Source organism: Hirundo rustica, chromosome 4 (genome assembly GCF_015227805.2).
Source record: "Hirundo rustica isolate bHirRus1 chromosome 4, bHirRus1.pri.v3, whole genome shotgun sequence".
Lineage (NCBI taxonomy): Eukaryota > Metazoa > Chordata > Aves > Passeriformes > Hirundinidae > Hirundo > Hirundo rustica.
In genome coordinates, this window is record NC_053453.1 from 71,084,732 (window position 1) to 71,106,699 (window position 21,968).

Below are 21,968 nucleotides of genomic sequence, written 5' to 3' on the forward strand. Positions count from 1 at the left end.
ACTCTGATTCTGTGTTTTTTGTACTACTATATTCTATTTTAATTTTCAGGCTACAGAACTGTTATCCCTATCTGCTTGAGAGCATGGCAGTGCTGCTGGAGACCACGGTGGGCGACCTGGTCATCGACCTGTACACGGAGGAGCGTCCCCGTACATGTCTGAATTTCCTGAAGCTCTGCAAAGTCAAGTACTACAACTATTGTCTTATTTATAATGTACAGAGGGATTTTATTATACAAACTGGTGACCCCATGGGAAGTGGCCATGGAGGGGAATCCATATTTTGTCAGCTCTATGGTGATCAAGCCCGATTCTTTGAGGCAGAAAAGGTACCCAGAATCAAGCACAAGAAGAAGGGAACTGTGTCAATGGTGAACAATGGCAGTGATCTGCATGGATCACAGTTCCTCATTACCACAGGAGAAAACCTGGATTACCTTGATGGTGTACATACAGTGTTTGGAGAAGTGACAGAAGGCATGGACGTATTGAAGACAATTAATGAAACCATTGTGGATAAGGATTTTAGACCATATCAGGATATCCGGATCAATCATACAGTAATCCTAGATGATCCCTTTGATGATCCACCTGGCTTGTGTGTTCCTGATCGCTCATCAGAACCTACAAAGGAACAGCTCGACAGTGGCAGAATAGGAGCAGATGAAGAAATTGATGACATGAAAGGACGGTCTGCAGATGAAATAGAAGAAGTTCAGGCAGAAAAAGAAGCCAAAACTCGTGCTATTCTTCTGGAAATGGTGGGAGACTTACCAGATGCAGACGTCAAGCCACCAGAAAATGTGCTGTTTGTTTGTAAACTGAATCCTGTGACCACAGCTGAAGACCTGGAGATAATATTTTCACGCTTTGGTGCCATTAAAAGCTGTGAAGTGATCCGAGACTGGAAGACTGGTGAATCTCTTTGTTATGCTTTCATTGAGTTTGAAAAGGAGGAAGACTGTGAGAAAGCCTACTTCAAAATGGACAATGTGCTGATAGATGACAGACGGATACACGTGGATTTTAGCCAGTCTGTTGCAAAGATTAAATGGAAGGGAAAAGGTGGGCGGTATAGCAAGGAGGATTTCAAGGACTATGAGAAGGAATGTGATAAGCATGGGCAGGCTGCGATGGTGGCAGTGGTGTCAGCCCTCAGCAGTCTGGGGGTGCCCGAGGCCAATGTTGGGAGCCAGGAGGAGGAGGAGGAGGAGGAGGAAGAAGAAGGGGAAGAGGAGGAAGAAGAAGAGGAGGAGGAGGCGGAGTGCAGCCCAGCTGCGGCAGCAGCAGCGGAGCGGAGGCGGGAGGAGATGCTGCGCCGGTTCCAGGAGCTGCGCATGAAGCGGAATGAGGCCTGCAAGCTGAACAGAGAGGAGGTGGTGGAGGAGGACAAAAGGCTGAAATTGCCCCCAAACTGGGAAGCTAAAAAAGCCCGGCTGGAGTGGGAGCTGCAGGTGCAGGAGAAGAAGAAGGAATGTGTTGCCAGGGGGCAGGACTACAAGCTGGTGAAGCTGCTGGAGATCAGTGTGGAGGACGCCGAGCAGTGGGAGAGGAAGAAGAGGAAGAAGAAAAATCCCGACCTGGGGTTCTCAGATTATGCAGCGGCACAGCTGCGCCAGTACCAGAGGCTGACCCGGCAGATCAAACCTGACCTGGAGCAGTACGAGAAGCTCAAGGAGCAGTATGGGGAAGCCCTGTACCCCACCTCAGACAGCCTCCTGCACGGCACCCACGTGCCCTCCAAGGAAGGGGTGGACAGGATGGTGGCAGACCTGGAGAAACAGATTGAGAAGAGGGAGAAGTACAGCCGGAGGCGGCCCTACAACGACGATGCCAACATCGACTACATCAACGAGAGGAACGCCAAGTTCAACCAGAAGGCTGAGAGGTTCTATGGGACATACACAGCTGAGATCAAACAGAACCTGGAGAGGGGCACGGCCATGTGAGCCTGCCTGGCACAGCTCACTCCTGGCTCCTCTCTTGCAGTTTTCAATTTTAAATTGTATGAGTAGATTGTAGCTGTGACTCTCTTGGCTCTGTGTGCACTGTGATTTGCATAGTTCAGCTGTAAATACCTTTGCCAGACTACCCGGGTTCTACTGTTGGTGCTCTAAATAAACTATATGGTCTAATTTATATTTTTCTCTCTCTCTCTTTTTTTTCTTTTTTGGTTGCTTGTCCTCAGGACAACTGCCCTCCTAGGCTGGTAGATGGTATCAGGGAACAGAATGGTCCCCCTATTATCCAGGAGGAGGCCATCAGAGAACTGCTGAGACACTTGGATGACCATAAATCGGTGTGTCCATCTGGGATCCATCCCAGGGTGATGAGAGAGCTGGCAGATGAGCTTGCAAAGCTGCTTTCCATAATTTGCCCACAGTTCTGGCTCACTGGTGAGGGTCCAGATGACTGGAAGCTGGTTAGTGTGACATCCATTTATAAAATGGGTGGGAAGAAGGATCTTGGTAACTATAGTCCAGTCAGCCTGACCTCAGTACCTGGTAAGGTTATGGAACAGCTTGTACTGAGTGTCATCAGAAAGAATTTACAGGATGGTGGTGTCTCATCTTCTTCTTCTCCTACTACTCCATTTTCTACTGTAACAGTAGCACAGAGACATTGGTAGAATGGGTTTGATGCAGAAATTGTGTGTTTAAAATAGGTAGTGATTATTGGCACAAAACTGTAAATATAGTTTTAAGAGTTTAAGAGTTAATGGAATAGAAACCTTTAAAAGACTTTGGAATTCTCTGGCTGGCATTCTTGCCAGCTGTGTTTTCCAGCACACTAAGCTAGGTATTAGCAGCGTGTGGACCTTGAGATAAGAAACTGAATAAACATCTCTAAAGACCAAAAAGCTGCATTTTACATTCATCTTTTAACACTGGTACCAGACTTTGGGTGAGAGAAAACTCTCACACTGTTGACCAAGGAGGCCAATGGCACCTGGCCCTGGATCAGGAATGGTGTGGCCAGCAGGAGCAGGGAGGACATTCTTGCCCTGTACTCAGTACTGGTGATGCCACGCCTTGAGTGCTGCATCCAGTTCTGTCCCCTCAGCTTAGGAAAGATGTTGAGATGCTTGAGTGCATCCAGAGGAGGGAAGGAGGCTGGTGAGGGGCTGGGAGCACAAGCCATATGAATAATGGCTGAGGGAGCTGGGGTTGTTCAGCCTGGAGAAAAGGAGACTCAGAGGTGACCTTGTCACTCACTACAGCGTCCCGAAAGGTGATTGTAGCCAGCTAGGGGATGGTCTCTTTCTCGAGGCAGGAACTGACAGAATGAGAAGACATAGTCTCAGGCTGTGTCAAGGGATATATAGGTTGTATATTAGGAAAATGGTTTTTTTCAGAAAGCGTGATAAAGTATTAGAATGGTCTGCCCAGGAAGGTGGTGGAGTCACCATCCCTGGACATGTTTAAAAAAAGTCTGGATGTAGCACTCAGTGCCATGATTTTCTTGAGGTGTTAGGGCTGGGTTGGACTTGATGATCTTAAAGGTCTCTTCCAACCTAGACATTCTGTGAATTCTGTGAACTCTGAATTCTGTGAATAAACTTTTGAAATTTGCTCTGAAAGCAAAGGTAAAACCAAAGCAAGATGCCAAGTATAACCTTGTGCTAGATGAGGATGTAGAAGAGTGTCACACAAGTCAGTCACACTTGGCTAAAAAACAGAAGTAAAAAAGCACCACTACTCTGAAGGTGATGAGAAGAGGACCAAAAAATTTAAGTATTCTGACCAAAAGCATGAAGAACACTGTAGGGAGAGGACCAAGGGTGAGAAGAAAGACAGATATTGGAGCCGCAGCTGCATTGTTCTCAGGGGACAGATTACACTTACTGTAAACAAAAAGGCAAGTACAGATGAAGGACAAGGAAAGGAAAAGTCGGAGGGGAACTAATATAATAAATTTAACTTTTTTTCTTAAAAAAAAAAAAAAACCAAAAAAAAAACCAAAAACAAGCAAAGAAACAAAAAAAAAACCCAAATCCATGGCCAAGCTGGGGCAGGGGGAGACTTGCTGCACTGCCCCATATCTACAACAGATCTCTGTGTGCTGTTCTGTGGAAGCATTGAATTGAAGTCTCAACTGTGGGTAAAAGAGAAAATTAAAAAGGAATTGCAGCTTGGAGTGGTGCAGGGTCTACTGTGAGTTTATTTCTTAGGAGCATGTGTGTCTGCATGTGTATAGGAATAGGTTGTATGTGCTTAGTCTCACTGGCATATAAAAGTTGAAACAGGAACACCTGATACATAAAGGATCTTTTGTAGAAAGTGTGTTTGTCTTATGTTGCAATGCAAGATGTAACCAGCAGTATGTGTTCTGTTACCATCTGTTGGGACCAGGTGGGGCAGGGTATTATCTCTTATTATATCTTTATCTCTTCCATGACCCATTCCCTGCCCAGGGAGATATCTTCAGTTAATGGGCCATCACTGCCTGACTGATAAACTTACATCATCCCATTGTGAGAGGCTCCACCCAGGGGGAGGAGCCAAGCATTCCTACCTCTATATAATCTGAGATTTGGAACTCCACGGCAGCCTCTTCTACTGGATTCCCAGGGGAAGACTGGACCCATCTACACCACCACTGGATCTTCAGAGGAAATCGACATCCTTCTACAGGATAACTGCTTCAACAGAACCAGACCGTGAAGTGAGGAGCGGTGAAGGCTGCACGTGGAAGCTGGCAGCACGGCAGGGTCCATCCCTCTCTTGGCTGACTAACCCAGCTATGCCTCCATTGCCGATGGGCTCTGGGTCCCGCAGTCTGGCCCGGGGTGGCCGTTTGGAGCAGGAAAGGGCCCGCGAAAAGGAAAGGGACCAGGACCGAGAAAGGGAGTGGGATCGGGGGCGCCGGCACCGGAGCCAGAGTCGGGGCCAACGCCGGCAGCTGAGCTCAGGCTCGGACTCCGGTGATGAGAGACAGAAATGGAAAAAGAAGAAAAGAAGCAGCAGCCGTGACTGGCACCATAAGGACCGGAGGAAACAGCACTCACGGTCCCGGGGCTGCTCCTCCAGCTCTAGCCCGGAGCACAGGCAGCACAGAGCACCATGGAGCTGGGAGCAGTGCTGCAGGAGGGATGGATCCAAGTCCTCCACGTCCTCTGTCAGCTCCCCCTCTTTGCTGCGACCCCAAGGCCAGGAGGAACTGGGGCAGCAGCTGAGCCTGGAGGAGCGGCTGAGGCTAAGAGAGGAGAAGAAGAAACAGGTGGCTCTGCTAAAGGCCCTGGAGACACCTGAGGAGAAGCGTGCACGGAGGTTGGCCAAGAAGGAGGCCAAGGAGAGAAAGAAGCGAGAGAAGATGGGCTGGGGTGAGGACTACATGAGCTACACCAACACCGACAATCCCTTTGGGGACAGCAACCTGCTGGGCACATTCATCTGGAGGAAGGCACTGGAAAAGAAAGGGATCAGCCATCTGGATGAGAAGGACCTGAAGGAGAGGAACAGGCGAATCCAGGAGGAAAATCGCCTGGAGCTGCAGAAGGTGAAGCAGCTGCGCCTGGAGCGGGAGCGGGAAAAACTCATGCGGGAACAGGAGCTGGAGATGTTGCAGCGGGAGAAAGAGGCAGAGCACTTCAAAACCTGGGAAGAGCAAGAGGAAAACTTCCACTTGCAGCAGGCCAAACTGCGGTCTAAGATTCGAATTCGGGATGGGAGGGCAAAACCAATTGATCTTCTGGCCACGTACATCAGCGCCGAGGACGATGACCTGGCTGTGGAGATGCACGAGCCCTACACCTTCCTTAACGGCTTGACCATCTCCGACATAGAGGACCTGGTGGAGGACATCAAGGTGTACATGGAGTTGGAGCAAGGGAGGAATGTGGACTTCTGGAGGGACATGACCATCATCACAGAGGATGAGATAGCCAAGCTCCGGAAGCTCGAGGCCTCTGGGAAAGGAGGACCAGGGGAGCGTCGGGATGGTGTCAATACCTCGGTCAGCTCAGACGTGCAGTCTGTGTTCAAGGGGAAGACATACAACCAGCTGCAAGCTCTATACCAGGGCATTGAGAGCAAGATCCGAGCCGGGGGGCCCAGCCTGGACATTGGGTACTGGGAGAGCCTCCTGGAGCAGCTGAAGGGTTATATGGCTCGGGCCAGGTTGCGGGAGCGGCACCAGGACGTGCTGCATCAGAAGCTGTGCAAGTTGAAGCAGGAGCAGGGAGTGGAAAGTCAATCACTCTTCCCCATCATCAAACATGAGCCAGCCACCCCCAGTGACAGTCCTCCCTCCTCCCGTACATGCAAGCTGGATCCCAAGGAGAGCCTTGAGGCACAGCCAGGGCCATCCTCAGAGGCAGAGCAGGACGCAGAGTCCAAGGGAGAGGTGGAGGGGGAGGCCGTGCTGATGGAGGAGGATCTGATCCAGCAGAGCCTGGATGACTACGACGCGGGCAAGTACAGCCCCCGGCTGCTGAGCCCCAGCGAGCTGCCCTCCCATGCCCACGTGGTGGAGGCCGAGGAGGACGCGCAGCGGCTGCTGCTCCTGCGCCAGCAGCTCCAGGTGACAGGTGATACTTCCAACAGCACTGATGACATCTTCTTCTGTAAGGCCAAGGAGGGAATGGGCACGGACGAGGCGCAGTTCAGCGTGGAAATGCCGGTCACAGGCAAGGCCTATCTGTGGGCTGACAAGTACCGGCCACGCAAGCCCCGCTTCTTCAACCGTGTGCACACAGGCTTCGAGTGGAACAAGTACAACCAGACCCACTACGACTTTGACAACCCCCCGCCCAAGACTGTGCAGGGATATAAGTTCAACATCTTCTACCCTGACCTCATTGACAAGCGCTCGACACCCAAGTACTTCCTGGAGGCCTGCCAGGAAAACAAGGACTTTGCCATCCTGCGCTTCAGTGCCGGGCCACCCTATGAGGACATCGCCTTCAAGATCGTCAATAGGGAGTGGGAGTATTCCCATCGCCACGGCTTCCGCTGCCAGTTTGCCAATGGAATCTTGCAGCTCTGGTTCCACTTCAAGCGTTACCGCTACCGCCGGTGAGAGGCTGTTCAGTGCCCTCGGACATCTGTCAGGTGTGGGTGAGAGGTCTCATCCCACAACACAGTTACTGTTCTATGGATGTCCCCAAGGCCTGGCCCAGCACTGGCCGTGTTCCTAAGGCTTTTCTCTGTCTTTGCATTTGTCATGAAAGACCCTGAGACTTAGGTATAAATAAAATACAGGCTGTCTTATCAATGAGATAGTGAAAAAAACCCCTCAAAATAACCAAAAAAAACCCCCCAAAACAAAAAACAAGCAAAAACCAAACAAACAAAAAACCAGAAAAACCCCAATAACAAAACCAAAACAAAACAAAAACCAAAAACAAAAAAACCAATAGAGCTGCAGCAGGCAAGCTGGGGCAGGGGGAGACCTGCTGTGCTGCCCCATATCTACAGCAAGTCCCTTAGATGGACAGTAATACTGTACTTCCAGCCAGCTGCAATCTTCCTTTTGCAGCTTTGTATTTTCTGTCTCTAAATCCCATCTCTCTGCCCAGTCCCACAGTCGGCTTGGCTCATTTTACCTTCTTCATTCACAACCAGCTCTTTGTATCGCTTCAATCGCATCTTTGGGGTCACCATATGTTGTGATGAATCAATTTCTTCATGCAGGAAAGCCAAATCTTTATTCGTGCAACTCATTTTATACAGTTTTCACAGACCTCATGTGCAATTCTGATGCTTAATTGTTTTCTTACTAATTCCTCTGTTGGTTAGTAAAGGGCATTTGACTTGTCCATCAAATCTCTCCATTCTTATTATTATTTGCCTATTTTCTTTACTGATTCTCATGGGACAGATTGGTTGTTTACTGCAGGTGCACTTGTTTTTCACCACAAGCATAGATTTTCTTAACTGACTTTAATTATTCTGGTACTTTCTCATGAGAACTTGGAAACTACTTAGCTGCACTGGGGAAAAAGTGACAGGCCAACTAGTAACTTAGCAGAACAAGGCCTGATTTTATGAGTTCTTTCTTTTGTGATTTCTCTGCTTGTCACTATAGAACCTCATTCGTAGTGAGGGGATGAAGAAGTCCAGGGCATGTGGAAAATCCCTCCAGCTGCCCTGGGGAGTCCAAGACCCTGGCTGGGACCCCAGGAAAGTCTTGCCTTTCACCTTAGTCCATGGGAAAAACTTCCAGCACTTAGAGATGAATTAAAAGCAACAAAGATTTGAAATAAATAGTAGTTTAGTTTGTCACAGGGTGAAATTTTGTAGTTTTGGGGTTTTAGTATGGAGATAGATGAGAGCAAGATGGAGGATTTTGGGCGGTGTCTCATCTTCTTCTACTCCATTTTCTGCTGTGATGGTGGCACAGAGACATTGGTAGAATGGGTTTGATGCAGAAATTGCATGTTTAGAATAGGTAGCGATTATTGTCACAAAACTGTAAATATAGTTTTAAGAGTTTAAGAGTTAATGGGATAGAAACCTGTAAAAGACCTTGGAATTCTCTGGGTGGCGTTCCTGCCAGCTGTGCTTTCCAATGCGCTAAGCTAGGTGTTAGCAGCATGCAGACCTTGAGATAAGAAACTGAATAAAATCTCTAAAGACCAAAAAGCTGCAAGTTCCATTCATCTTTTAACTCTGGTACCGGATTTTGTGTGTGAGAAGAAAACTCTCACAGATTTCACTTTATTTCCCCTGATTGAAAGAGGAAAAACAGAACACGTGTCATTTTATCAAACTCTCCTGAAGCACACATACTTAGGCAGATAAGGGCCCAGAAATGACCACGTAGGTCTGGTTCTATTCAGGGTTAAAGCCTCCAGCAGGGCAAACATAGGAGGCAGTGTGCCAGGTGTGCTCATGCTGTGCCTTACCCTGTTTACAGGTGTCAGGTCTGATGCTGATATCAGTGTCTCTAGGAACTGAGATAATAAACTGAGTCAAGATTTCCCCCCTAGAGAGATCAGCATGACTCCCATCTCTTTTCTGTGTCCTGCTGCATGGCATGGTGTTATCAGCATAACAGGATGTTTATCTGTGTCCAGATACTGCTGCTCCCTTTCGCTCTTTCACCTGGGGTCAATCTCTACAGCCAACCTCACCAAGACTTCAAGGCCTCTAAAACACCCCTACAAACTCTGCAGGGGTGCACTTGGTATGAATGATACAGAATGTTTCTGCTCTGGACCTCTACCAACAACCCAGTGCTCAGGCTGCTCTTGCTCTGCTTCTCATCTTGTGTATTTTAAAAACATTTTCCTGTTCTCCCAGAGCTCCCAGGCACCTTCCTGCTCCCTTCCTGTCTGCTTGGTGGGCCTGCAGTGCTGTGCCAGCACTGTGTCCTCCATGCCTGCAAGTTTATTTCTTTGCACACCAGACCAAGAAGTCTCCCCCATGGAGAATGGACAGAGCCTCCCACCTGCCCCACTCCCACCCACTCTGCAGATTTGGGCTGGTAATTCCCACCAGCAGAAGGAGAACTGTGGCACAAGAAAATACCTGAATCACAGAATCATTCAAGTTGGAAAAGCCCTTTGGGATAATTAAATCTGAGATCGTTAAGTTAATTGTAACCAAACATCAGACCATGGCCATTTCCAGTCTTTGCTTAAACAATTTTGGGGATGGGAACACCATCACCACCCTGGACAGCCCCCTCCAATATTTTTTAACCCTTTCAGTAAAGCAATTCTTTCTTATGTCCAATCTGAACCTCCCCTGGTGCAGCTGAAAGCAGTTTCCTCTCATCCTGTTCCTTGTTCCATGGGAGCACCTGGCTGCCCCTCGTGTCAGGGAGTTGTGCAGAGCCAGAAGGTCCCTCCTGAGCCTCTTTTTCTCCAGGCTGAGCCCCCCCAGCTCCCTCAGCTTCTCCTCATTGGACTTGTTCTCCAGCCCCTTCCCCAGCTCCATTTCCTCCTCTGGACACACTCCAGCCCCTCCATGTCCATCTTGCAGTGACAGGCACAGAATTGGACACGGGACTTGTGGTGTGGCCTCACCAGTGCCCAGTACAGGGGGACAGTCACTGCTCTGATCCTGCTGGCCACACCATTGCTGATCCCAGCTGGGTGCCATTGGCACTATTCTTACCCATACCTTGGGTCACATTCAGCCACTGTTACCAGCAGCCCCAGGCCCTTTCCCTTTCCAGCCATTCTGCTCCAGACTGGAGCACTGCAGGAAGCTGTTGGGACCAAAGTGTAGGACCCAGCCCCTGGCCTGTTGAATGTCAAGTCTCCCCTAATGACCACAGCAATCTAATTGTCTTCTATCTTTGATAAGAAAGATCCCTTGCTAAGGCAGCACCTCTGGCCATGCAGGGAGCTCTGTCTGTCCATTATCTGTGAGGACAGCCAGCACTGCTCAGGAAGGCAGTTCCTCTGGGAACAGAGTCTACCCACTAAGACCATCCCCTGCCAGTCAGTCCTGTCTTATCCTCAGCTGGCATCTCTTTGTCATGCAAGCTAGGGGCTTTTCTTCCCTGGCCCCAAATCCAGGGCTGTCTTAGGTTACAGTGTCAGAGGTAACCAAAAGTATGTGTTCTACCACCATCTTCATAAGCTATTAAAGCAGGTGGGGCAGTTCCTTATCTCCTTCATGACTCATCCCTGATAACTCCAGGGGCTATCTTCTGTTAATGGGCCCATTAACATGTTAATCAACCCATTGTGTGATGCTCCACCCAGGGGGAGGAGCCAAGCATTCCCGCCTGGATATAACCTGAGATTTGGAACTCCACAGACAGCCTTTTCCACTGGATTCCCAGAGAAGACTGGACCCATCTACACCACCACTGGACCTTCAGAGGAAGACCAGACCCTTCTACAGGATCACCGCTTCGACAGAACCACGTCTATCCCTTCAAGAGGACTGCAAACATCATTTAATTGGACTGCTGCCATCACCCTGACCAGCAGGGTGACAGTTCTGACTTGTTTTCAGACTAGAACATATTTTTTGCACCTAGTGTAAGGCAGAAATGTGGCCCAGCAGGAAAATAGCCAAAATGGCCCCAGGTGCAGTGGTGAACACCCCTCCTGCAGGAGGGGCAAATGATGTGAGCCTGGAGGAACCAAAGAAGATGTCTAGGGAAGACTGGAGGAAGAAGAAAGAATTAGAGGAACAGAGAAAACTAGGAAATGTACCTGCTGAAGTGGATGAAGAAGGAAAAGATATTAACCCTCATATTCCTCAGTACATCTCCTCAGTACCATGGTACATAGATCCTTCTAAAAGACCCACACTGAAGCATCAGAGACTTCAGCCAGAGAAGCAGAAACAGTGTAACTCCTCTCGAGACTGGTACAAACGAGGACTTCAGGAGCATGGGGCAGCCACGAAGTACCGGAAAGGAGCCTGTGAGAACTGCGGGGCACTGACACACAAAAAGAAAGACTGCATGCAGAGACCCAGGAAAGCTGGAGCGAAATACACAGGCATGAATATTGCCCCAGATGAGCATGTGCAGCCTCAGCTGACACTTGATTATGATGGGAAGCGAGACCGGTGGAATGGCTATAACCCAGAGGAGTACATGAAAATTGTCGAGGAATATTCCAAGGTTGATTTGGCCAAATGTGCACTGAAAGCTCAGAAGCTTCAGGAGGAGTTTGCATCAGGAGAGCTGGAGCAAGTTAACTCCCCAAGACACCAGGGGGGAGAAGAGGAACCAAATTCACAGACAGGACGAGATCATGACAGTGAAGATGAAGAAGAAGACGAAGACAAATATGCAGATGACATTGCTATGTCTGGACAGAAATTTGACTCTAAAAGACGCATCACACTCCGAAATTTACGTATTCGGGAAGATATTGCAAAATACTTGAGAAATCTGGATCCAAACTCTGCTTATTATGATCCCAAAACAAGAGCTATGAGGGAGAATCCTTATGCTAATGTAGGCAAGAATCCACATGAAGTTACTTATGCAGGTGACAACTTCATTCGCCACACAGGCGATACCATTTCAATGGCACAGACTCAGTTGTTTGCCTGGGAGGCTCACAACAAAGGCATTGAAGTTCACCTTCAAGCAGACCCTACAAAATTAGAGCTCTTTTATAAATCATTCAAAGTGAAAGAAGAATATTTTAAGGCACAGCAGAAAGAAAAGATCCTAGAGAAGTATGGAGGACAAGAACATTTAGATGCTAACTCCAGCTGAACTGCTATTAATTCAAACAGAAGTGTAGAGGTGGTTTCCCCAGGGAAAAGAAAAACCCTGGAATAATTCCCTAGGAAACCCTGTTTTAGGTGCAACAAGCAAGATGCTGGCTCACATGCCCTCCATGCTAATCATTATTAGAAAGTTCTTAGTTTTTTGTCTTACCATAGGTTGATTTTTAGTACAGAGGTTTTAATATTCCTAATTATTCTCCCCTATTGGACCCTTCCTTCAGACCCTGCCTTAACTCCCCTCCCACACCAGGATGTATAACTACCTCTGTTTGACCCGGGCCTGGGGCTTTTGGCCTTGTGCTTCTTACACCCTTGTTACTGCCTTTTTCCAGTTCACTCTTTATATTGTGTATGCCCTATTGTTTGTTATTTTTGTGTTATTAAAGTTCCTTTTCAAGACAATTGGGTCAATGCTGCCTCTCTCATCAAGTCGCCATTTGGGGCTGACTCCTGACGAATTTCCAAAGGGCCTGATTGTATGGGCTTGGACACTCGGGGGTTTCAGAGAAGATTATGTGGAGACAATGGCACCCCTGAGAGAATCAAGCTGGACAATGGGACTCATTTCAAGAATAACCTTATAAACACCTGGGCCAGGGAACATGGTATCAAATGGATATACCATGCACCAGCTGCCAGGAAAGTTGAGAAGTGCAATGGAGTAATTAAAGGCCACCCTAAAGGCCCTTGGCATAAGAATCTTCAAAAATTGGGAAGTGAATTTAGCAAAGGCCATCTAGATGGTCAGAATCTTCAAAAATTGGGAAGTGAATTTAGCAAAGGCCATCTAGATGGTCAGAATCTTCAAAAATTGGGAAGTGAATTTAGCAAAGGCCATCTAGATGGTCAGTACCTGGTGGTCCATCAATCAAGCTGGTCCTGCCCAGTCCAAAGCCTTACACAGAGTAGATGAAGTCCCTGTGGTATCCATGAGAGGTATTTTTAGGAAAGGCTGTTTAAATTAACCTCACCTCAGGCAAAGGCAAACCCATCCGTGGGATTGTTTTTGCTCAAGGACCTGCTTGCACTTGGTGGGCAATACAGAAAGATTGGGAAATCTGTTGCGTACCACAAGGGATTCTAATTTTAAGTGAGAACTGTGTGTAAATTTTCATTGTGTATATATATGTAGAGTATAAGGAGGGTAATGATTTGGGTATGATGCAGATGGTAATACAATAAAGGGCGGTCTTAGGTTGCAATGTAAGATTGTAGTAGTTTTATGTTTCTTAAATTTGACTTTTTTCTGCTAATGCACTTATTTTCTGATGGTTTTAATGTTTATTTTTTTTGTGAGATGATTAGGAAAAAATAAAAAGCAAAACAGGCTTAAACTTTATCCTGCTTTATGCTGTTTTTTTACTTTCTTTTTTGGTGGTTTAGGATGTAAAATTCTAAAGCCACGCTGCTGTTGGGGGATGGGGAAGCACGCTCAAGAAGCTGACGGATTGCCTTCCGCCATCCCTTGGTCCGATCTAAAGCGGACTCAGATTCAGAACTGCTCTGCTGGGGCCCTGGGGAAAGATTCTATTTTCCTCCGGGCCAGCAGCGGGCAGCCAGGCCGGGGCACGGCCCAGCCAGGGCCGGCTCCTCATTGCCGACCGCCACAGGGCCTGGGGCACGGCCTGGCCCCCTGACCGGCCGCTGCTGCCCCGGGAACCCAGCCTCTTCTTTTTCTCTGTTATTGCCGGCAGCTGGGGGTTAAGGGGCCCGCCTGCCCGGCCAGGTGTGGTTGAGTGCCCCCCGGCAGGGGGAAAGCGGCAGGGGGCCCAGGCAGCCCGGAGCCAGGCCGGGCCCAGCCCCAGCCGCCCAGGGGAGCCGCACGGCCTGGCCGGCTTGGGCCACACCGAGTTCGGCCTGTTAGTTGCTCTGCTAACCGGAAAGAAAAGGATCGGTTTAGACACAATTAAAACGTTTCTATGTGTGTTTCTAAACTCACGTTCAGCTCACATTCAGTGGATAAATCATATGTCTGTACCTGTCAGGAAAATTAATCCACGAGCACCAGAAGTTTATGTCCAAAAAGGAGACAGAGGAGTCCTTTTACTTTATTCGAATAAAGGGAGAGGCCATGGTGCATTTCCCCTGGGGTGTCTCAAATTTTTAGAGGACAAAGCCTCCTTTTTATCCTAATTTCCTGGATCCATTTCCCTCTCTCTATCCCCATTGGCTGAGGTACTTGAGAGGTAAAGACTTCCTGAAATGCCTAAGATTCCCCTTTTAATGTATAACCCGCCCTAATTTTTAATTCTTATGGGATTTATGGGTTTTCTCCATTGTTGCTTTCATCTTTTGATATCCAATTTAATATATAAAAAAACCTACAGTTTGCTTGTAAAGGCAAATATCTTCTTTTCCATTCATCAATCAATAGAATCCTTCCCATTGTTTCTCTTATCTCTTAGTGCCAGTTTTATCTACCAGCAGACCCAGGGCTTGTTTGTAAAGACAGAACTTGTCCTTCCTCTCAGTATCTAAAACCTGGCCTCTGATGAGTGTCTATCTTTTTCTACAGGAAATTTACAGGTCCTTACCAGGGCAGTATCCCTCTCCAACTAAAAACCAAACCATGTTAACCCATTGTTATAAATAAGATGGACCAAATTTGATAAATCAGAATTTGGAATTTTATTGAGAGACAAAATGACAGTCTCGGACAGACACAATTAAAAGGACAGCGTCGAGCCCGGGGTCGCTGCTGGGTGAACAATGATAACACACTCTGCCAGTCTGTTATCCCCAAGTTCACATTTTTGGTTTGCAGCAGTCTCTTTTTATACACTGGATCGCGGAGAGACTCGGGATTTCGACGGTCCTTCCTCCGAGGCATCTTCATTAATCATGCAGGCCTCAGTTCCGAGAGTCTGATTAGATCGGAGGAGGAGGACAATACTGTTAACGGTTGGGTCCAGGTGTGGTGTGGAGATGTTAATTTTTGGCGGAGACGATCTAGATATCGATCTAAGGTAATCATCTGGTTCTCTGGGCTATCATCTCCATCTTCCATCGCCTTTGTTCCCTTTCAAGGATTCTCGGCAGTGGCAGTTTCTTGTTCCCCTTTCTGGTAATTCCGATCATGTTTTCCCCGTGTCCCTCCCATGCCTTTTCAGGCTAGAGAAATTCCTTTATTTTGTTGAGCCACCTTCCTCTGAGTTAATTCACAATATGCTGGTTTGAACAAAACTTAACTTATAACATGCTAGTTTATACAAAACTTATATTTATATGGCTTGTATTACATTTTATATACTATTAACACGAATTAACTTTAGAACATATGTCACACCATGACAAAGATGTAACCAGCAGTATGTACTCTATTGCCATCTGTTAAACCAGGTGGGGCAGTGCTCCTTGTCTCTTCCATGGCACATCCCTGATAACTCCCTCTGGAGGGATCCTTTTTTTGTTAAGGAGCCATCAAGCCTCACTGTAAGGCTCATAAATTGCATCATCCTGTTGTGAGAATAAAGCAGCTAGGGACTTGGGGAGCCATGTTTGCACGGTCCAGCACATCTCCAGGGCACTAAGGGTCCAGGGATGCCTCACAGGTTTCCACCCACACTTCAGATTTGGTTTTTACACCCTCTGTGGTGAGGTGAGGTGAGGTGAGGTGAGGTGAGGTGAGGTGAGGTGAGGTGAGGTGAGAGAAGAGAAGAGAAGAGAAGAGAAGAGACGAGAAGAGAAGAGAAGAGAAGAGAAGAGAAGAGACGAGACGCGAAGAGAAGAGAAGAGAAGAGACGAGAAGAGAAAAGAGATACATGAGTCTTATCACTTAGGAGATAAGGTCTCCAAGTACCTGTAGTGATAAAGAATAGATGTGAAGCAAAGGACAGCATGCCTTCTTGGGGCTGTGCTGTGCAGGGCTAAGGGCTGGCCTCAGTGATCCTTATGGGTCCCTTCCAGCTCAGGAAGTTGTACAATTCCATATTCTGTGATCTATCAGGCTGATAAAACTGATACATCCTTCAAGCCTGAGGAAAGGAATTTAGCGTGCAGAAAATCCAGGGCCTGAGAGACAGCCTGGGCCAAAACTCATTTGGGATCAATACTGCCAGGTCCCAAGTCATCACTGACAGCACACCACACCTCTTTCCCTTATCTAAATAGCCTGCTACAACCATTTCCTTGCTTATCAAGTCCCTTTATACTTATTGAACTCCAGCAACTTTGCTTCTAAAATATACTGGCACACAGATTTGCTGGCATGGCTTAGAGGTGATAACATCAGTGGGGTGGTGGTTTTGTTTTTGTTTTTGTTTTTGTTTGGCATAGCTGGAGTGTTTAAAGATGAAAATTAATGCAGCTACTCTAGGGGAAGAGAGAAGTTAAGGATCTGGCTGCTCAAATCCCATTACCTGTGGGTATCTTTGCAAGAAGTCACAGCCTCTGACCAAGGGCCTTTCACATTGCTTCAGCTCATGGTGGAGATGCTTAACCCTTACAAACAGACACTGAAAGGGAAACTTCTTGAGAGTTCACAGCATTCCTCTTGTTCAGCCATCTTCACTGCAACACCAGTATCTAACACTGCATTATTCCCTAGGAAAACAGAGGGATTTTTTCCAGAAAGGACCTGGGGGTGCTGCTGGGTGAGAGTTGACCCTGCCCTGGCTGTGTGCGCTGGAACACAGAACACTCCTGTGCTGGGCTGAGCCTCCAGTGTGGGCAACAGGGGAGGGGAGGGGGGGATTCTGCCCCTCTGCCCTGCTCAGGTGAGATCCCACCTGCAGAGCTGCTTCCAGCCCTGGGATCCCAGCACAGGAAGGACAGGGAGCTGCTGAAGCCAGTCCAGAGCAAGGACACCAAAGGGATCAGAGGGATGGAGCAGCTCTGCTGGGAGGAAAGGCTGAGAGAACTGGGATTGTTGAGACTGGAGAAGAAAAGCAGTGGGTGTGTGACCTTCCAGTGCCTGAAGGGAGTGTTATAAATGCATATTATATAGTTGGCTTTTTGGAAATATTAAAATGCATATTATATGTATAAGGTGGGAAGATTGTACTGTATTTTCTTTTATTAATAGAGTTTAGAAATGTCATGAATGTATATTTTTTTATGATTGTAACATAGTGTTAAAAGTAAAAACTGATTTTTTTTTTTTTTTGGTAACATCTAAACTGGCTGAACCAGAAGGTAGGGGGAGTCATTCTTCATTCCTGCATGAAGATTGCTGACCAAAAATCTATTGAACTTCTGTTATCCAAATGAAGATGACCTAAACCTCAGGAGAAGAATTTATGGGACCTGTGCTATCAGACGGAATGGAGCCACTCACAGATGGATCTACCAGATAAAATGATTGGGGAGAGGAGGGGGTTTGAAACTGAACAAAGAAATTTTCACTCAAAAGGAATGTTTGAATCATGCATGTGAATTTATAAATATGCAAGAGGCTGACACTTTTAAGGAGCAAAATTTTTTGTCAGCAGGTATGCTGGCTGGCATCCTTGGCTGAGAAATTGTATTTTGCTTTTGTCTCTCCTAACTATGGGTTGTTTGTTTGTTTGTGTTTTTTTTTTTTTTTTTTTTTTTTTTTTAATTTTTTAACTTATAAATTTTTCTAAGAAAGTGAACCTTGGTTTTCACAGGAGCCTACAGGAAAGATGGTGAGAGACACTTGAAAAGGGTCTGGAGGTACAGGACAAGGGGGAATGGCTTCACACTGACAGAGAGGAGAGTTAGATTGGCTATCAGGAAGAAATTATCTCCTGTGAGGGAGGTGAGGCCCTGGCACAGGTTGCCCAGAGAAGCTGTGACTGCCCCATCCCTGGAAGTGTCCAAGACCAGGCTGGATGGGGCTGTGGTCTGGTGGAAGGTGTCCCTGCCCAAGGCAGGGGATTTGGAAATGGATGATCTTTTAGGTTCCTTCCAACCCAGCCATTCTATGATTTTAAGATTCCTATCCCTCCTGTCCCAGCCCTTCAACTCCCATCAAATTTGCAGATTCCTACAAGCCTCTCCTTTGGGACCGCAGTGCTCCAAACTGCTGATACAATGTATTGCTTGGAGACAATGATAACTGGGTACTTAAGAGAGACAAAAGACCTACCACAACTCAGAGCAGGGGAACAGCTGGCTACTCTATTTCTTATCTGGGGTTTTTCTCGTGGAGGTGTTACAATTAAGGTGTAACAATTGGCTCAAGCAAATGAGGAGGAGTTGTTAAGTATGGTGGGGAGAAGTTCTTTTTAGGTTTACAGTTCTTTTGGCATGTACTTTTGTTGTTCCAGTATGGTTTCGAACCTTTTTCTGTTCTCCCTTCAATCCTCCCCTTTTGAGGTTACTGCCTGGCAGCTCTGACAGACAGGGCTGTCGAAACTTGTGCGGTTTGTTGTGGGGATTAGGGTAGCAACTTCTGTAGCAACTCACAGAAACTGGATTTGGTATAAGGGCTATACCAAATCTTATAATTGCCTGGGTGAACTGAGAATTTTGCAGGTGTAGTTTTGTGGGGCTGAAGTCCCCCCTTGTGCCTTTTTGCATGGTTTGTTATGGAACAGCCAGAACTGGCAGGTCTGAGTTCTGAAGCCAGTTCTGCAGCTCTTGCCTTGTGGAGTTCAGTCCCCTGTGTGCTGTTCTATGGAAGCATTGAGATGAAGTCTCAACTGTGGATAAAAGAGAAAATTAAAAAGGAATTGCAGCTTGGAGTGGTGCAGAGTCTACTGTGAGTTTATTTCTTAGGAGCATGTGTGTCTGCATGTGTATAGGAATAGGTTGTATGTGCTTAGTCTCACTGGCATATAAAAATTAAAACAGAATTATATAAAAGATCTTCTGTTGGAAGAGTGTTTGTCTTATGTTGCAATGCAAGATGTAACCAGCAGTATGTATTCTATTACCATCTGTTAGGACCAGCTGGGGCAGTTTTCTTTATCTCTTCCATGACCCATTCCCTGCCCAGGGAGATATCTTCAGTTAATGGGCCATCACTGCCTGACTGATAAACTTACATCATCCCATTGTGAGAGGCTCCACCCAGGGGGAGGAACCCATCATTCCCACCTGGATATAATCTGAGATTTGGAACTCCATGACAGCCTTTTCCACTGGATTCCCAGAGGAAGACTGGACCCATCTATACCACCACTGGACCTTCAGAGGAAAACGACATCCTTCTACAGGATCACTGCTTCGACAGAACCACATCTGTCATCCCTGGAGGACTGCTGCCACCATTTATTTGGACTGCTACCAACACCCAGACTGACAGGGTGTCAGGCTGTACTCTGACTCGTCTGTCCGTTTTGCTTATTGGGAATAGGTAGCAGCAACTGCCATCTATTTCCCCCTGCCCTCATAAGAGTGATGATGGTGTCCAGGATGGGCAAGCCCTGCCTGCAGTGCACAGGAAATAAGTATTCAGCTGCTCAGAAACATGAGGATGCTGCTCAAAGGAAAGCAGTTCTGAAGGCTGCACTGAGAAAGAAGATTGAAAGTGAGAAAAAAGCATTGTCTATTGTTGAACAGCTCTTGGAGGAAGACATTACTGAAGAGTTCCTTCTAAATTGTGGGAAATTGATTACTCCATCTCACTATAAAGACGTTGTTGATGAACGGTCTATCATCAAACTGTGTGGTTATCCTCTGTGTCAGAATAAACTGGAAAATGTGCCAAAGCAGAAGTACAGAATTTCAACAAAAACGAACAGAGTTTATGACATCACTGAAAGAAAGTGCTTTTGCAGCTACTTTTGCTATAGAGCATCTAAACATTTTGAAGCTCAAATTTCCAAAAGTCCAGTGTGGATGAGAGAAGAAGAAAAACCACCAGTCCTAGAACTGCTGAAGGAGGGATCAAGTGGACAGTCTAGGGAAGAGGTGAAACTAATTGATGAAGTAATTAATGCATCTGCCTTTGAAAATCCTAGGATATCTTCAGATCCATGGCAATCTGGTTCTCATGACACAGACAGTGACAGCAGTACAGATACTGAACAAGGATTTATTTCTTCTGTCTTACCAGGAAGTCAGTCAAGTTCAGCCAATTCTGCACAGAAATTGCACAGGAAAAGCATCCTCATAAGGAAACATCCTCAGAAAGTCCATGTCAGCCCTAAAACTGAAGATGCAGATGTGGTAGGAGCCACTGTACAGCTCTCTTGTTGTAAATTAGATACTCAGAAAGAAGGAGATGCTTACTCTGTTCATGATGAAGTAACTGCGCCACCTTCAAATAATACTGCTCCTGGGAAAATAAGTGTTTCAGAGATTTTTGAAAATACATGTGGATCACAGATAGTTTTCCTAGGTGTGAGCAAAAGAGGAGCAGAATATCTGAGAAGAACACTAGCTAACCCAAGAGAACGTAAAACCCCTGAACTGAAGCATCCAGTTAATTCCAAAGGCAGTTTACTAGCACTGCTTAGGCAAACACTTCTGGAATGGAGAACTGAGGAAACTTTAAAATTTCTCAATGGCCCAAACTATACTTCTTTATGCTCATCAGAATGCATAGCATCTGTCAACCAGGAGAGTGGAGAGCTTGATGAAGATGACTTAGATAGAGCTGATGATCTCAACACTGTTGCTGTAGGGGAGTCTGAAAACAGTTTGAACGACTCCTTACCTTTCACAAGCTCAGGTGGAATAGTTAAGCCTGTGCCTAGTTATGAAAAGTTAAAAGAAGAAACAGAGTTCCTTGAGCTCCGAGTAAAAGAGTTCTATAAAGGAAGGTGTATCTTGGCTGAAGAAGCAGTGCCACAAGCACAAGCAAGGAAACATGCAAGAAAAGACAAAGATGATCAACAAGAAGATTTCACCTTCCCACTCATTGATTCAAATGCACAAATGCAGATTAGGAAGCGAATCGTCCTTGAAAAATTGAGAAAAGCATTATCTGTAGTATTGGGCCCTCTTCATATTGGTTCAGGGAATGTTTATACAGAGCTAAAAAATCTTGTCAAAACTTTTCGGTTAACAAACAGAAATATTATTCACAAAATGCCAGAATGGATTCTCATTGCTATTGTTTTGTTATCTGTATTGTCACAAACAGCTCTGCTTTTCAAGGATACTCAGACAAGCCCAATATACACACAGTTCCTAACCACATTACTGGAAGAACTACATTTCCAAAATGAAGATCTGAGAAGTTTAACAAGAATATTTAGGATGGACTGACAACTTGAATGGATAAGATGACCATCTTAGCATCTCCTACTACCTACACAAATCAAAAGAGATTACTAGTGATGGTATAACTTGTTACCCTCTATTAAATACTTGTGTTTAGTTAGAAAAGTGGGTTTGAGTTTTCATACCTGGTTAAAAGTATAAAATACAATTGCATGGTGAATTCGAAAGACTTTGGTGCACACAACAGTTTGGTTTTAGTTGCAAAAGCTAAAACAAGGGGCTTGTTGCGGGGTTTAGGGTTCCTTCTGTAGCAACGCACAGAAACTGGATTTGGTATAAGGGCTATACCAAATCTTGCAATTGCCTGGGTGAACTGTGAATTTTGAAGCTGTGGTTTTGTGGGGTTGAAGTCCCCCCTTGTGCCTTTTTGCATGGTTTGTTATGGAACACTCAGAACTGGCAGGTCTGAGTTCTGAAGCCAGTTCTGCAGCTCTTGCCTTGTGGGGTTCAGTCCCCCGTGTGCTGTTCTATGGAAGCATTGAGATGAAGTCTCAGCTGTGGGTAAAAGGGAAAATTAAAAAGGAATTGCAGCTTGGAGTGGTGCAGAGTCTACTGTGAGTTTATTTCTTAGGAGCATGTGTGTCTGCATGTGTATAGGTTGTATGTGCTTAGTTTCACTGGCATATAAAAATTGAAACAGAATTATATAAAGGATCTTTTGTAGAAAGTGTGTTTGTC

General features: G+C 46.4%; 5 protein-coding genes across 5 annotated transcripts; all 5 read left to right on the forward strand.

Annotated features, from left to right (window-relative positions):
* The first annotated feature begins 83 nt into the window (after positions 1 to 83).
* Positions 84 to 3,872, forward strand: LOC120751761 (peptidyl-prolyl cis-trans isomerase-like 4). The gene is given in 4 exon segments (XM_040062094.1): positions 84 to 1,119; positions 3,561 to 3,680; positions 3,683 to 3,810; positions 3,813 to 3,872. Coding segments are annotated over 4 exon segments (1,344 nt in total).
* On the forward strand, positions 1,134 to 1,949 carry LOC120751758 (pre-mRNA-splicing factor SYF2-like). Its single transcript, XM_040062092.1, has one exon. The coding sequence runs from the start codon at positions 1,134 to 1,136 to the stop codon at positions 1,947 to 1,949; it is 816 nt and encodes a 271-aa protein (XP_039918026.1).
* An 886-nt stretch (positions 3,873 to 4,758) lies between the features above and the next one.
* On the forward strand, positions 4,759 to 7,020 carry LOC120751752 (splicing factor Cactin-like). The gene has a single exon (XM_040062083.1). It carries the CDS (start codon positions 4,759 to 4,761, stop codon positions 7,018 to 7,020), a length of 2,262 nt encoding a protein of 753 aa, XP_039918017.1.
* Positions 7,021 to 10,980: 3,960 nt separating this feature from the next.
* LOC120752105 (pre-mRNA-splicing factor SLU7-like) lies at positions 10,981 to 12,169 on the forward strand. The gene is given in 2 exon segments (XM_040062765.1): positions 10,981 to 12,129; positions 12,131 to 12,169. Coding segments are annotated over 2 exon segments (1,188 nt in total).
* Positions 12,170 to 19,475: 7,306 nt separating this feature from the next.
* LOC120752106 (putative RNA polymerase II subunit B1 CTD phosphatase RPAP2) lies at positions 19,476 to 21,275 on the forward strand. The gene has a single exon (XM_040062767.1). It carries the CDS (start codon positions 19,476 to 19,478, stop codon positions 21,273 to 21,275), a length of 1,800 nt encoding a protein of 599 aa, XP_039918701.1.
* The last annotated feature ends 693 nt before the right edge of the window (positions 21,276 to 21,968 follow it).

Excerpts from the sequence above, each read along its gene's own strand:
- LOC120751758 (XM_040062092.1), top strand. The coding sequence starts at position 1,134 with ATGGTGGCAGTGGTGTCAGCCCTCAGCAGTCTGGGGGTGCCCGAGGCC.
- LOC120751752 (XM_040062083.1), top strand. The coding sequence starts at position 4,759 with ATGGGCTCTGGGTCCCGCAGTCTGGCCCGGGGTGGCCGTTTGGAGCAG.
- LOC120752106 (XM_040062767.1), top strand. The coding sequence starts at position 19,476 with ATGGGCAAGCCCTGCCTGCAGTGCACAGGAAATAAGTATTCAGCTGCT.